General features: G+C 35.1%; 1 protein-coding gene across 2 annotated transcripts in view; it reads left to right on the top strand.

Annotated features, from left to right (window-relative positions):
* LOC142353355 (neurexin-1-like) overlaps window positions 1-13,660 on the top strand; it is a 218,456-nt gene that overhangs the window by 54,826 nt on the left and 149,970 nt on the right. For both annotated transcript variants that reach the window (XM_075405588.1, XM_075405586.1), the window contains exon 2: window positions 8,090-8,271. In XM_075405588.1, the coding sequence (XP_075261703.1) occupies window positions 8,090-8,271 (182 nt within the window). The remainder of the gene's footprint in view (window positions 1-8,089; window positions 8,272-13,660) is intronic.

Below are 13,660 nucleotides of genomic sequence, written 5' to 3'. Positions count from 1 at the left end.
CCCTCCGTGAATGGAGCCATTAATGATCTTAAGTATAGTATCTAAGATGGGCCAACCCGGGCTAACGTTAACTTTGAGTCTTTTGAGATGAAAGCATATATTAGCCTAAAGTTCGTTGTTTTCATTCAAATTGTTTTTTTGTTACAAAAAAAAACTTGTCAGAAATCAATCTTTATCAGAACCTTCTCAACTATAGTTAAGCTAGTTTGCAATTTGGGCTCTTAACCAGCAGTTAGAGTTGCAAAGTCTTTTTTATGCATTATTCTCTACAAAAAAGCTTTCGTTAATTTATGTCTGATTGGCAGGCTGCTGAAAGTTAGTTTTTAACTAATTAAGATCTTAGAGTGATCATTGATTTGTGATATAATTCATTAATTTAGCTGATGTTATGAGATGTTAAATTTTCAGATGTAATTTTATCTGAAAGTTTTATGAGGTGTAATCAGAAAAAAGTTATCAAATGTTGAACTTTCCCGTCCCCAACTGTAAATAATAATGTCTTTTTTGCAAATAAAGTTTTTTCCGGTTAGGTTCAAACAGAGATCCATATTTGGTCAGCGTTGGGACTCACTGTAAATCACGGTAGTAAGATTAGAATTGTGTCTCGATTTTCTCATTCATAATATGTATAAATGACATTTTTGAGTTTTTTTCTTATGGCAAATACAAACAAACCTTCTGATCTAATAATGAAATCCCATCTGTCTAATCCTCTAACTTCTACTTCAAAACTCATTTTTTATTCTCTTGATATTGAGTTTTTTGTAATTTGGCTGAGAACGCTTTTTAATTCACCTGCATAATAATTTATAACCCAACAATCGTGGACAACACCGACAAATTGAAGTAAAGTTACTTTAGCAATTTTACCCCTTGCAATGTGATAACTCTTGTCAGAAATCTGGCTGTGTGATCCGAGAACTCTGAGCTCAGGTGGAGATATGGGTATTGCTAAGAGAAGATAGCCTTTTGTCTGATTGGTTTAATCAGAAGTCGATCCACAATCGCGACTTATGATTGGATGTAAGTCTTCGACCAATAAAAACATCAAAGAAAGTAGACTTGAGTATAGTCTAATATTGAAACGGATAGCATTATTCACCTTTAGATATTTTGTCTTCTAAATGAACAGGAAGGTTTTTAAAACAACTTTGCCAGCTTTTAAGCGTGTATACTCATGAGTGGACTATCGATTACCATTGGATGGTTCATATTTGGAAGAAAACATCACTTCCATAAAAGAGCACGATGCTCTTTTCCAACTCAAAACTCGAATTCATTTTTTTTAAAAATAAAGATCGAGGGAACTTTGATTGATTTCGTTGGGAGAAATATAAATATAGTACAATTGAATACACTTTGAAAAAGTAAACTGACTTTTTAGCAGATTTTTCGAAAATTTGATTTTTTAGGGCATGGTTGCGTTTTAAGAGAGCATTTTTCTCATATCTCGTCCTCTGACGCTTCAAATATGTTTGCAGACCCTGAGAAAAAAGTACTTTTAATAGAAATCTTAAAAAAACGTTGAAGTAATAAGACTATTAGGTATCTAATAGGTAAAAAATTAGATTCAAAGAATGGCTCCAATAAACAGAATCAGTGATAATTAAGTCTGTTCAAAACAGCTCGACAGAAAAAGAAAATTTATGAAGCCAAAAGGTCTTCCGCTTACCTCAATGTTCATGTCAAATAGATGAAAGGTTTAGAGTTGATATTTAGTGTGGCTTAATGAATCAGAAAAAGTCGTGTTTCGTTAATCTTCAGAGCTTATATTGTGCTCATACATTCGAATGGGCAATATATTTTCTCATTGATAATATATCAAGGAAAACTACTCTGAAAGTGTCAGTTACCTCTTTTCAAATAAATGTTTCAAGTAAAGTTTTCCCAATTTATTTTGAAAAATAAGGCTGCTATTGGAAAATGCTGGTCGCAATTGAGTGGTTGATGTGATATAAAGCTTCACTCAAAATATGAAAACTTAATTTCATTTTTTTCTTCAAATGTTTTTCTTGAGTTCATACGGATTCATAAGATGGCAACTTGATTTATTTTAGTCGACATATTTCACTTCTTAAAAAACGAAACTCTTTTGATACTGATTGACTTTCAGAATTACTTCTCTATGTTACAAGAAATCTAAAAACGCTTTAATTTTTCCGAGACTTTATTGTTTGTCTATTTGGTTGATGGTTACATATTTTGCATGTTTTTATCATTCATTGGACTTATTGAAATATTTTGGTATTTGATGTCACCAAATTTTCGTATAATTGTTTTTTTTCCAAAAAATGGCGTTTGATTGATTTTCGTGAAACTTTTGCTGTTGAATTTGTTGAATTTTTCTTTTTAATGAATTTACTTTGCAAATCCGGGTCAGTGCAAAGTACAGATGAAGTTAACCTGCCTGTAATGCAGAGAGGAAATATCCCTACTGCAAATCTGGGATTTTGCATATTCATGGTGACCACGCTGTTTCATGACACTGGCGTGGTAATGCAATAGCCCGGCACGATTGCTCCGCAGCGGATTTGGTCCGGTCGTAGAAAAGGAGAACCTTATACCGAGCTATAACTCACGACCCGCTGATATATATGTTTGATCTTGGCAAGAAGGTAGGCCGGCTGACCTCAATTTGGCCATGACTTCATCGTTGCAACCAAACTCAATAGCAAATGTGGTTATGGCGGCTGGTCATGCTCTTGAAGCAGCAGAAGAGCCCAGATACGGCACACCTGAAAGCAACTGCCCTGAGATCATTCATTTTGTTCCGCTAGTCTTAGAGGTTCTTGGTGAACGCTTATGCCACCCAAGCAGTCAAATCGACAAGGAAAATCTGTAAAAATATTGATTGATTGGATCCCTCGCCTTAATTTAACAGAGTGGTCAAATAAATTTGGCCCTGCCCTTTGATTACCTGTGATTGATTGTTTCCTGTTTACCACTAGACACTTGATATCGAGGTATTAGGGTGGGCATTTATAGACGTTTTTACTAAATTAATTGGTATTATTGTCTAGTTTTTATCAAAACATTTGCAAAGCATATGTCGTTTTGTCATACACATGTAGATATATCCGTAGGCCGAACAGTATTGAAAGGAAAATAGATCGAAAAGTGGTACATTTCCCAAGAAAAAGGAGATTAGATAAAACATGAACAGAAATCGTATAATATATTTCCATTGACAACTGTTAAGGCGGTATTTACTAATTTTTGAACACGATATTTGCTGATTTGACCATGAATCGCAGGCCATGGTCATGCCTCAGCGGCCCGTGGTACTTGATATGAATCTATCACAACTTAAAAAATGGTCACAGCCGACAAGTTATGCACAAAAATTGTCTTTTCCTTAATATAATTACCCACTTCAACACAGTATTGCTTTTGACTTACTTTCCCAATTTTCCGATTTCGATTTATTATCTTTCAATCTACTGACCTAGCCCCGACATATTCGTTCAAGCCTTATTCAAATGTCCTTCAGATGCTGTCAAGTCTGTATTCTTTTATTCTTTGGTTATACTGACAGGGCTATAACTTTGAAAATTTCGAGGTCGTTCATTTAAAGCGAAACCACAATGGCGTCCGTGACTTTTGAAAAGGTTAGTTATCACCTTTTATAGAGTGTCCCATAAAGTTGAAAGTGAAGCGAACGTTTGAAATCTGCTGAGATAGAAAATAGCGACTTGCAAATGAGCATGTTAATGACTATTTTCAAGTCTGGCCTCTTTAGAACTTTTGCCCCATCGCAACTTTATGGGAGAAAACAATAAGAGCCAGAACAAATTCTCGAATTCAATTTGCAATAAAAGCATGGCCAGAAAGTCATCCTTATTCGCTAGAACAGAGCAGCCGGCCTTGAATAATTTTAGCCTGACAGGAGCACGTTTGTTGCGTCATAAAATTGGGTACTTGAAACCAACATTAACCAAAATTATCTGAAAAATTTGCCAATTTGTCGGCTAAAAAGAATGGGAAAGCAATATGGTGAAGACTCGATATTATCTGTGATCTCGATTCAAAATACTTAAAGATCACTAATTTGTTGAGTCATATTTATTACCAACTTGCTCTTAGTTTTGATAATTTTGTCACTAAAAATATTGTGTTAATCGCTATCAAAGGGAAGGAAACATCGAAACAAGTATTACCACAGGAAAGTTACATCGAAAAGTAAATTAGCATTATCTATGTGCTATAGAATTTCTATCAAAAACTGTTTTTAGCAGCAATTACAAAAGCAAAAAAAATGGTTTCTTTAATGAAAAAAAAAAAAGGTTAAATAGACTTATTTGTAGGGTCTTTGAATAATCGTAACAGTTTTTGAACAACTTCAAAAATATCTTTTGTGAGACATCACACAATAAAAACATTAAAATCAGCTCCCATTCAAGGGACCTAGCGAACCCAGTCGATTTGGAATGTTTATCTTGCAAGAAAACCATTTTTCTGGCAGAAATTGCAAGATAACCATTTTCCAGTCAGATCTTGCAAGATGACCATTTTTCTGTCGATCTTGCAAGATAACCAATTTTCTGTCAGATCTTGCAAGATTGCCATTCTTGAAAGAATCTGCCAGAATCTTGCAATATAAACAACCACTCTCGCCTGGGGCAAGCTAACGTCAAATTTGCGTGGATTTGCTATCTTAAATTTTAGTTTTAGGAGCCGCAAAAAATTGTGAAGCCATGAAACTATGGACAATTGTTAAAAATTTTTTGTTATTTATTTCTGTGAATGTCCAAAAGCGCTGAATTAGATCTACAAAATGAAATTTAAAGACACTTGTAATGTCTAACCAGAAATCACTGTGAGTGGACTAAATTTTTTCATTAACAAAACAAAAATCTTACCAAAGGTTTTTTCTACTAAAGAAATCGAAAATCAATAGCAGTTATTGGAAAATATGTTTGGAAATATCAAAAACCATAGAGTTTGGAACTACTATTTTGAGACAAAAGTATTAATTGAATCAACATGACACTAAATACAAAACAAGGAGGCTCTGTAAGGTGCGATTGCACCTAAAGTTCCGACCCCCCTCATCCTCAGTTTTGGTTTATCGTCTACAAAATGAGGAACCGAGAGAAAATTAAAGTATTGTTCCTAAATAGACTCCAAAGCAAATAACTCAGTGGAGTAAAAAAAAAATGAGGCATTAGACTGATGAGATCAGCCATTATTAAAAGAACAGTAAACGAGTGCCATTATTAAACGAATTTAAACGAACAGTAAAATCAAATAATAACAAAAAACATTAATTACATCCAAAACTTTATGTCCATTTCTTAAAATGCAACATAATAACAAAGTCAAAATGGCGTCTGACAAAATTCAAACTAAAGAAAATAACTTGTGCATCTCTAGAAAAGATATGGGACCAGTCCTTAATAAGGCTCGATAACATTTATACAAAAAAGAACAAAAACATTAAAGTTAAAATATTCGCTTATACTTTTGAAAAACAGTTAATTTAAACCATCAGAAATCAACTGAAAACATCCCGCAGGTTCATGAATACCTATGTTTTTATAGCAGGGCAATAAGACCTGTCAACATTCGATTTTTTATTCAAGTATAAAATGAACCACAAATTAGACAACAATCAAAAATTCAATTAAATATTGCCAGAAAACGTCGTCGAAGCCTTAAAGCCACATTTTGACCCTCGAAATTTGTTTGAATGCGTCTTCTTTAAACTCCGATAATTTGGTATGTGACCTCTCATTAATCTGTCTAGAAAACAAAAACGAAAGAAGGGCAAAATTATTTAATATTTTTGTATTTTCAGAAGAAAAATTATTTCCAAGGTCATGAAAGCCGTTATTTGCATAATGAAAAATTTAATTAGGTTCGTTTTTTCGTCCAAAATCAACCCTTGAAAGCTTTAACTATCCAGAATATATCTTAGGTCTACAAATTAAGGTCAACTATGACAAAAATTATATTACTTTTTCGTGAAAATCTCGTGCCGAAGCCATTAAAGACATAACGACTTCTTTAAAAATATTAGATTTTCTGACACCAATACCTTGTGACAGTTTCCCTTGACACCATTATTGTCATATATGACCTGTTTTTAACGAGACTAGGTATCAAACAGACAAAAAAAGAAATAAATTTCGAAGTTAGAAAGTGCCTTTTCTATTTTGGTAAACGATTGTTTTCAAGGTCATGAAACCCATCAGCTATCTACTTATATCAGGATATTGGCCGATCTATTTTTCTATAAAAAATCAAAGAAATCTGTCATTATACAGAAACTTTCGTACAACTAAAAAAGACAGGGTAAAAACTATAGTTAAAGACAAAATTTGAAAAATTAATTAATTTCTTCGAGAAAGTGGTGTCGAAGCCGTTGAAACCATAATACATATCATTAAAGATTTTGAAATTTTCAATTATGCCTTGTTCTGGACGCCACTAACGTGATATGTGATCTGTCAATAATGTAATAATGTGACAAAACGAGAAAACGTGAAAAATGGGCAAAGGCCTCAAAATCAATACAAAATTGTGAAATCTAGTAGTGTCAAAGCCAGAAAACCAAAATTTAGGGCGTAAAACGGATATAAAGGTTAAATTTTTTTTCAGTAGAAAAAAGGAGCCTTCCTTGCTGACACTAAGCTAAAGTTGACCAAAAAATAGAGACAATGTTCCAAAAGTCATTCTTTGTTTAAAAATCACTTTCTCTACGATGAACATATCGATCGCTCAAAATTGTCTGAACAAAAAACCCATTTGAATATATAGTTCCTGCCCCTCAATAGGGGTCGGAACAATAAACTAAAAATCACATTTTGAGAAAGCCATTTGTTTTTTTTGTAAAAAAACAAAAATCGTCCAACCAAAGCGTAACTTGAAAAATTCATGATGTTTTTGCTCAAAATACGAGTTCAAAGTCGCAGAATCTAATTTTTTTTTGCAAAAAATTGTTCTCAGGGAGCGATTTATGACCTGAGAAAAACCGTAGCCATCCAGTGAAACGAAATTTGAATCACTTTGCTATATATTGCAAGATCTTGATGACGGGAAATAAATTTCACGGAGCAGCTTGCTAAGATGATGATAAATCTTGCTACCTGAAAAAGAAGTTTCAGTAAAAAGTAAAATATTTATCTTGCAAAATTTTGTTTCTTGATAAACATTCAAGCATCTTTCAAGTTATTAATTTTCTTAAGAAAATTAATAACTTGCAAGATAGTAAATTGATGTTATGTTGCAATGTAGCGCGGCAAATTCTTGCATAGATTAACCACGCTTTAGTTTTGTTTTTGTACTGAATTTGATTTGGTATTGGGCTACACAACCGTTAAATTGTTACTTGTATCTGCTTGATAATGTTGCCATAATTATTTATTTTCTGATGTTGTCGTCTACACTGCTATTTTTGTGTCTATTTAGTTTATATTTGGTTTAAATAGTTTTTATCAGTACAAAACGAGACATTAGTTCATTCACCTAGCAGTTTGAAAACCCTCAATGAAATTCATTACTACGATAGAGATGAAATAGATATTCGCTCCTTGCCTTTTGTTGTAATATTTAAAACTCCGGGGTCAACAATAATGCCCAAGTTTTTGAGTGAAGTTTTTAAAACCCGCTTTTTAAATGGGCGGAACACGACAAAGGTACGTGCAAGTGCTGAATTAGCCCGTACCTAAGGCCCGACAATCAGTACTGATTCAGTACAATTTCAGAGAATTTCCAAGTTTCATTACTAATTCACAAGAATTTCAGAACCAACTGTGAAGTGGTTTCTGAATTGCCCTGAATCAGAGCAAAATTCATAGAAAATGTTCTGTATTGTTCTGATCAGAAGATAATTCAGAATGAATCACTGAAATAACCCTGAATCAGGCAAATTCAGTGCAAAATGTGACCTGAATTAGACTCTGACTCAGTACTGAATTCGGCTGAGAGTTAGGTACGGGAGGGCTGAGAACGGTTCAGGAAAAACGCTAAAGATGCGGTGAATTTTAATTTACTATTTTCAGCACTATTCAACACTTTTCCCGCAAAACTGAGCGCTGAATTGTCGCTGACACTTCTCAACCCTGGCTCTGAATAAAAACCATTTCAGGTTCGAATTCCTTCCGGTGGTGTCACTTTTGGGAGCTGAGATGTCTTTTGTGGATCAGAAGTGTCTACTGGACAGCATTTGTGAGAACAACGCTCATTGTTTGGTCGCCTCTGATGAGTACTCTGAAGACACGAGATGTCTATGCCGTGTTGGGTTCACTGGCAAAACGTGCCAAGATAGCGGTTAGAAATAATTGGACCTATATCTTCGATACCTCCCTGTCTCTCACCGATGTATTCCAAAATTTTCATTTTAACTGTCTTATAATATTTATTTTCTTATCAATGTGAGATTGTGAAAACCGGTAAAAAAAATCAGTGGTTTAAATTATTTAATTAAATTTCTTGTTACAAAAATTGCACATTGGGTTGTCGCGTTTCAGGGTGAAACGGGTGCGTGTTTACATAAAGTCGGATCGCTCAATATTCTTTAATAGTTATTGTATGTTTATGAGGTGGTGTTCAGATTTTTCTTTCTTTTGTTTACCTGACAAAAATCCTTTAGTTTCGCGACACCAACAATTAAACGTTTTTACTACTTTAATGATTTTATGAAGCTAATGTAATCAGAGATCATTTATTTAATTGCTCCAATGTTTTTTTTTTCAATAAGAGAGATTATGTATGAGAGGCTGGCCTTTTTCTTCTGTAAAATTTTCACTTTTTGTATAGGCATCCCAGCGAAAAAAAAAGAGAATTTAAACGTAATTGTTGCAACCTGGAGAGGTTTGTTGAAATGCTCTGTGCTACGCACGGACTCGCACGAGCCGTCTCATTTATTTGTCAAACACTTTGGTAGAAAGTTTATTTGAAGCATGGCAAATTCTTAAAAATTTATGTTTAACTTAAATAAAATTCAAAATTCTTCAATTAATATTCACAGTTTCTACAATTCAGCTAAGATCAGGTTAAGTATACGTTTTTGAAACGCCTAATGAATTTTAAAAAGACTGAACGAATTTTGTGTTTTGCTCTCAATAGAATGGATAAACATGGCGCGTCTCTCTGAGGGAACAGAAACAAATTTTAGACAAATTCTGCCATTCCTTTGCTTGATCAGCCAGTGTTTCAATGATATCACTGAAAAATTTGATGAACAAATGGCTCTCGCTGATACAAAGCCTAGGGACATCGAATTGTCTAGCAAACTTTGTAAATAAGGATGCTGATTAGAACAAAATGACAATTGAGCTGGAAATGTATATAGGCCTACCAATTGCTGATATTTGATTTACAAAGTTGAGTACTTTGCGATCTCTGTAAATCTTTTTATACACTCTCAAGACTGCATGTCCCGATGAATTTTAAAATCATCTAACCTTTGACATAGTTTTTTTGAAATAATATATTTCTTTAAATAATAGTTTAACATTTTCCAAACGTCCTAATTCTAGTTTTAGCTATTTGTACCTATCATCATACTATTCACTTGCTTGATCAATACTTGAAAATCTCGTAAAATAAACAGAGTCTTTCTGTTAGTTCTGAATTGCTTCATTTCAGGAGTTGAAGTTGAAAAATTGCGGCTAATGTGCTCCAACCACAGCTTGTGATAGTTTAGGAATGAAATTTATTATGATTCCTTCTGAGAATTATAACATCTCAATTGAGTCAACATAATAGCTATGATCACCCGTCTAGCAATATTGAAGGCAACAGAAACTCTAGACAGATAATTTTGCAAACAAGCTGATTAAACCCAGTAATGCGCGTGGCAAGAAACTAAGAACTAAATCATCCATTTAAAACAAGTTTACACCGTACCTCTTATAAGACCAGGACGTATTTAAGAGTGAAAGTTTTGGATTCCAATAATTGATATTTGTTGGATCCTGTAGTAGACGTTTATTATATGTACTGTTATCACAAAGACTGGAGTTATGCAAAGGGTCACCATTGAACTGTTGTCATAAAAGGAGTTTTATAATGAAAGTCGCTCAAAATGGACGAAACCATATTTTTATCTAGCGTAAGATTAGCTATCATGCTGCTTCACCAGAACGAAGCAAACGTAATTGCTAGGCGACTAACTGAACATGTTATAGCGAACTACCGACCTATATGATTTTTAGATTGATTCACAGTAATTTTCATTCTGTTCTAAACAGCTGCTTGCTACAATTTGCGTGTAGCCTGTTGAAAGGTAAAACCTTCTGGAATTCACTGTCATTATTTAAAACTGAAAGTAATTACGATTTACAGAATCCCGATTTCGACCACATCGAACTTTTTTATAGGTTGAGACTTAAAAATTGCCCACCCTTGTCCTTTTTGCTAAGCGGATATCGTGTTACCAAGTGCGAACCACCAGCAAGAGTTATGAAGACATATAAGTGAAATAGGGATGATCTTTCGGTAAAGTCTGAAATCGCTCATTTATGAGTTTTACGAACGCCAGTTCTCAGTTCTTGTGAGGCGATTAGCCTTTGACCCGGTCCTTGATTAGGTTGTAAGTGGACCGTACCCCTGAAACCGCTCTGTGTAAACGTGTAAGCAAAAGATCAGGAAACGATTAATCAGCATAGATTTCAGTGTATGTCAATCTCTAGTTCATCTTGAAGTTTACTAAATACGTTTTAGTATTCAATTCGCCACAGTATTACTTTATTAAACTTATAAGAATTAAGTAAACCAAACAGAAGCAAAAAGGAAATGTGAAATGGTAGTGCAAAAATGGCAAATGTTTTTGGTTTTTTCTCCAAACAAGATGTTTGCTCCATTACGTATGAAAGCAATTTACATCAGAAGCACTGGGCAGAAATATGTAACCTTGAGCGATGTAATAACTAAAGTTTTGGAATAAAATGTCAATGTAGAGGACAATTATTGAAGGCTCTTGCAAAATTTATTAATCGTTTTTTTTTGTTTTTTTTTACTGGAACAATTGAGCGCGACGATCTGATTAGCAGCTCTATACCCTAGTTTCAACTTAATGTCGAATTTGCAATTAATTATAAAGAAATTGGCAACCTTTGTAAAATAATGCACTAATTTTACAAATTTTTGCAAAAAGACCTAAATATTTTTGTCTCCGGAGCTGGCCCTGTAGGATGATTTTAGCATACATATCGTTTAGAAGGTATACTTTATTCATTTTTAAATTGCATTAAGCAGTCTCGGAAAAATGATTAGGAAAATCACACAAATTGCTAAAGTAAACAGCTCGACCGGAATGAACTCGACCGATCGTTTGAAAATTTTTGCAAACTTAACATTGTTTTGTAAAATTTTGCAAATTTGACCTCGTGAAGAGATAATTTGCAACTTTTTCCAAATATGGCATTATTTGTTAATAAGGGAAAAGAAGTTCTCGTGTTTTGGCTGAGCTAGCCTGAAGATCGAGCTAGGAACTATGAATAGTCATTGTTTTCAGTAGTTTTTTTAGGAGAGATTACTGTTGAAAGTGAGTGAGGGGCTTTGGAGTTTTTTCCTTAGGCGGAACTAACTGGCGTCCTTGGGCGGAACTTACTTAGGTGGAACAAGAATCTATAAATTTACTTTTTTAGACTGTGGTTCATCAGTCAAGTTATTAGGTAAGAGAGTTCCAGCTAGTTGAAATGAAAATAATTTCACTACATTTTGTTTCAAGCTTGTGAGTGCTTTTGATGGACTTAAATAAAGCAAATTTTTTTTTCGATATGTCGCTGTAGTGCATGTTGACTGACGCGTATTGGTCAGTTTGTAATTTAGCTTTATTTAAAAGTTTTCATTGGAGTGTTTTTACCATCAACACTTGTCAACAGTCAGGAACAAAGTATGTGAACTATGTTGTTGAAAGATTACGTAAATTAACAAGAAGAAGAACAACAAGACCCTTTGGAATTGTGAGACCTGGGCCCTACTGTCTTGCAACGATTAGTTTGATTTGTGTTTGAATTCGTATACTTGGCAAGCATGTGAGGCATTGGAAAAAAATAACAACTGACAGAAAACAGCGAGATCTAATTGATGGGGATGGGACTATCGCTCTACGAGACATTTTGATGATGTTCTAAGAGACGAGTTATTGATTTGGAGCCGGTAAATTGCTGGATTGCGGTTGTAGTGCTCTAGGTTTCCCCAGGTGATGGGAAAGAAATGGTTGTGTACCGAATATTAAGCAAGTGGGAGCCTCGTATTTAAACATCCATAGAAAACAAGACTCCACAATTGAAAATCGGCAACCCTGAAAATGAAAAACTTGCGTTGAAGACAGTCACTCACAATGAAAATAGCCACTCCTTAACAGTACTAACTGTTTGCACTGACAATCGTAGTGAAAAAGTCATTGATTTTTTTTGACCAACCCCAAGCAGCGGACGAAATTTGAGACAATTGCCAATCCTGAAGCACGAGAGTCTCTTGGCACCAAAAATTTTACTCTAAAACAGAGAGCATGAGGTGGTTTTGCTTATTTGAACACGATTTAGGAAAATCAAATTACCAGGGGAACCTGTAGCCAACTATGCAGAGCTGATTAATTATAATTGAAGGGAGTAACAGTCTCTTTCTCAAGAAAAGGAACACCGAGTAGGCCAGGATTCAGACACTTTCGTTCAGATGTGCAGATCAGATAACCATCAGTTGCTTGGAGATCGATATTGGGACCACCTGCCAGATTGAGTAGGAGATGCATATGATTGAGGGAAAGCCAATCAGATATCGCAGGAGTCAGTTGAGTGGATTGAATTGTTTGGGACAGAACCTGCTGCGGCTAGACCGATTTGGGTGACCGGCGAGCTGAAAAAACTCCAGTAAGACTAAGCAAACCAAACAGAATCTGTTGTCAACATCTCGCGGGACGATAAAGAGACAGCGAAGAACGCTTCAACTCCCCACAACAGAGAGAATGTTTTAATAACCTCCCCCTTGTAGGCAGCAAGATCTCGTGAACGAATGACTGCCTTATCCCATGAAGAATTTCCCGAACTGAGAATAACTGTGGTGATAGACAGTGAAAAACTGGGATTCAGATTTTTTCCACATTGTTTGATACGATGAAGTGCAAACCACAAACTTACAGGGGAACTGGCCGCCGTTCACAGGAGAAGAGAACACATGTGAAAGAAGGGACACCAAGTAGAGGAACACAGAAGCGGTTCAGAGTTCGTAGTCACAACAAAAAAAGAGATTAATTGTCGGGAAACTCTACCGGCACCAAAAGCCGGTAACTCTACGGGCATCGAAGCACAAAAAAAAGAAACTCTGCCGTTGCTCCAAGAAGCTGCCGAGAACCGAAGCGTTTATTGTTTCTGGGTATACAAAAAGCTTTACTCTTGTTGATAAAACTCATGCATATTTTGTTTTTCGTGGCTGCAGGCAGTCAAGATTTGCAGAGATCTGCAAGTCTAATGATGGACACCGAAGGGCAAAACGCCCGGCATAGGAGGAAAAACTGATTGCAGACGATGTAGACTGCTTACTTGAAGAAGCATTACAGTGTCAAATTAAGGAAAGAGAGGCATGAACCCGTGGATTTGTCCATTGGATTCAAGTCGGGCAACGAATCTGATGAAGGGCTGCAACACAGCCAAGTGGACTCCTACTGTCAATTTCTGCCACCAGATTGCGAGGAGAACTCATCAACTGATTG

This window comes from Convolutriloba macropyga, chromosome 14, assembly GCF_964194025.1.
Source record: "Convolutriloba macropyga chromosome 14, txConMacr16.3, whole genome shotgun sequence".
Lineage (NCBI taxonomy): Eukaryota > Metazoa > Xenacoelomorpha > Acoela > Convolutidae > Convolutriloba > Convolutriloba macropyga.
The sequence above is the reverse complement of the archived record's forward strand: the minus strand, read 5'-3'. Positions and strand labels throughout refer to the sequence as shown.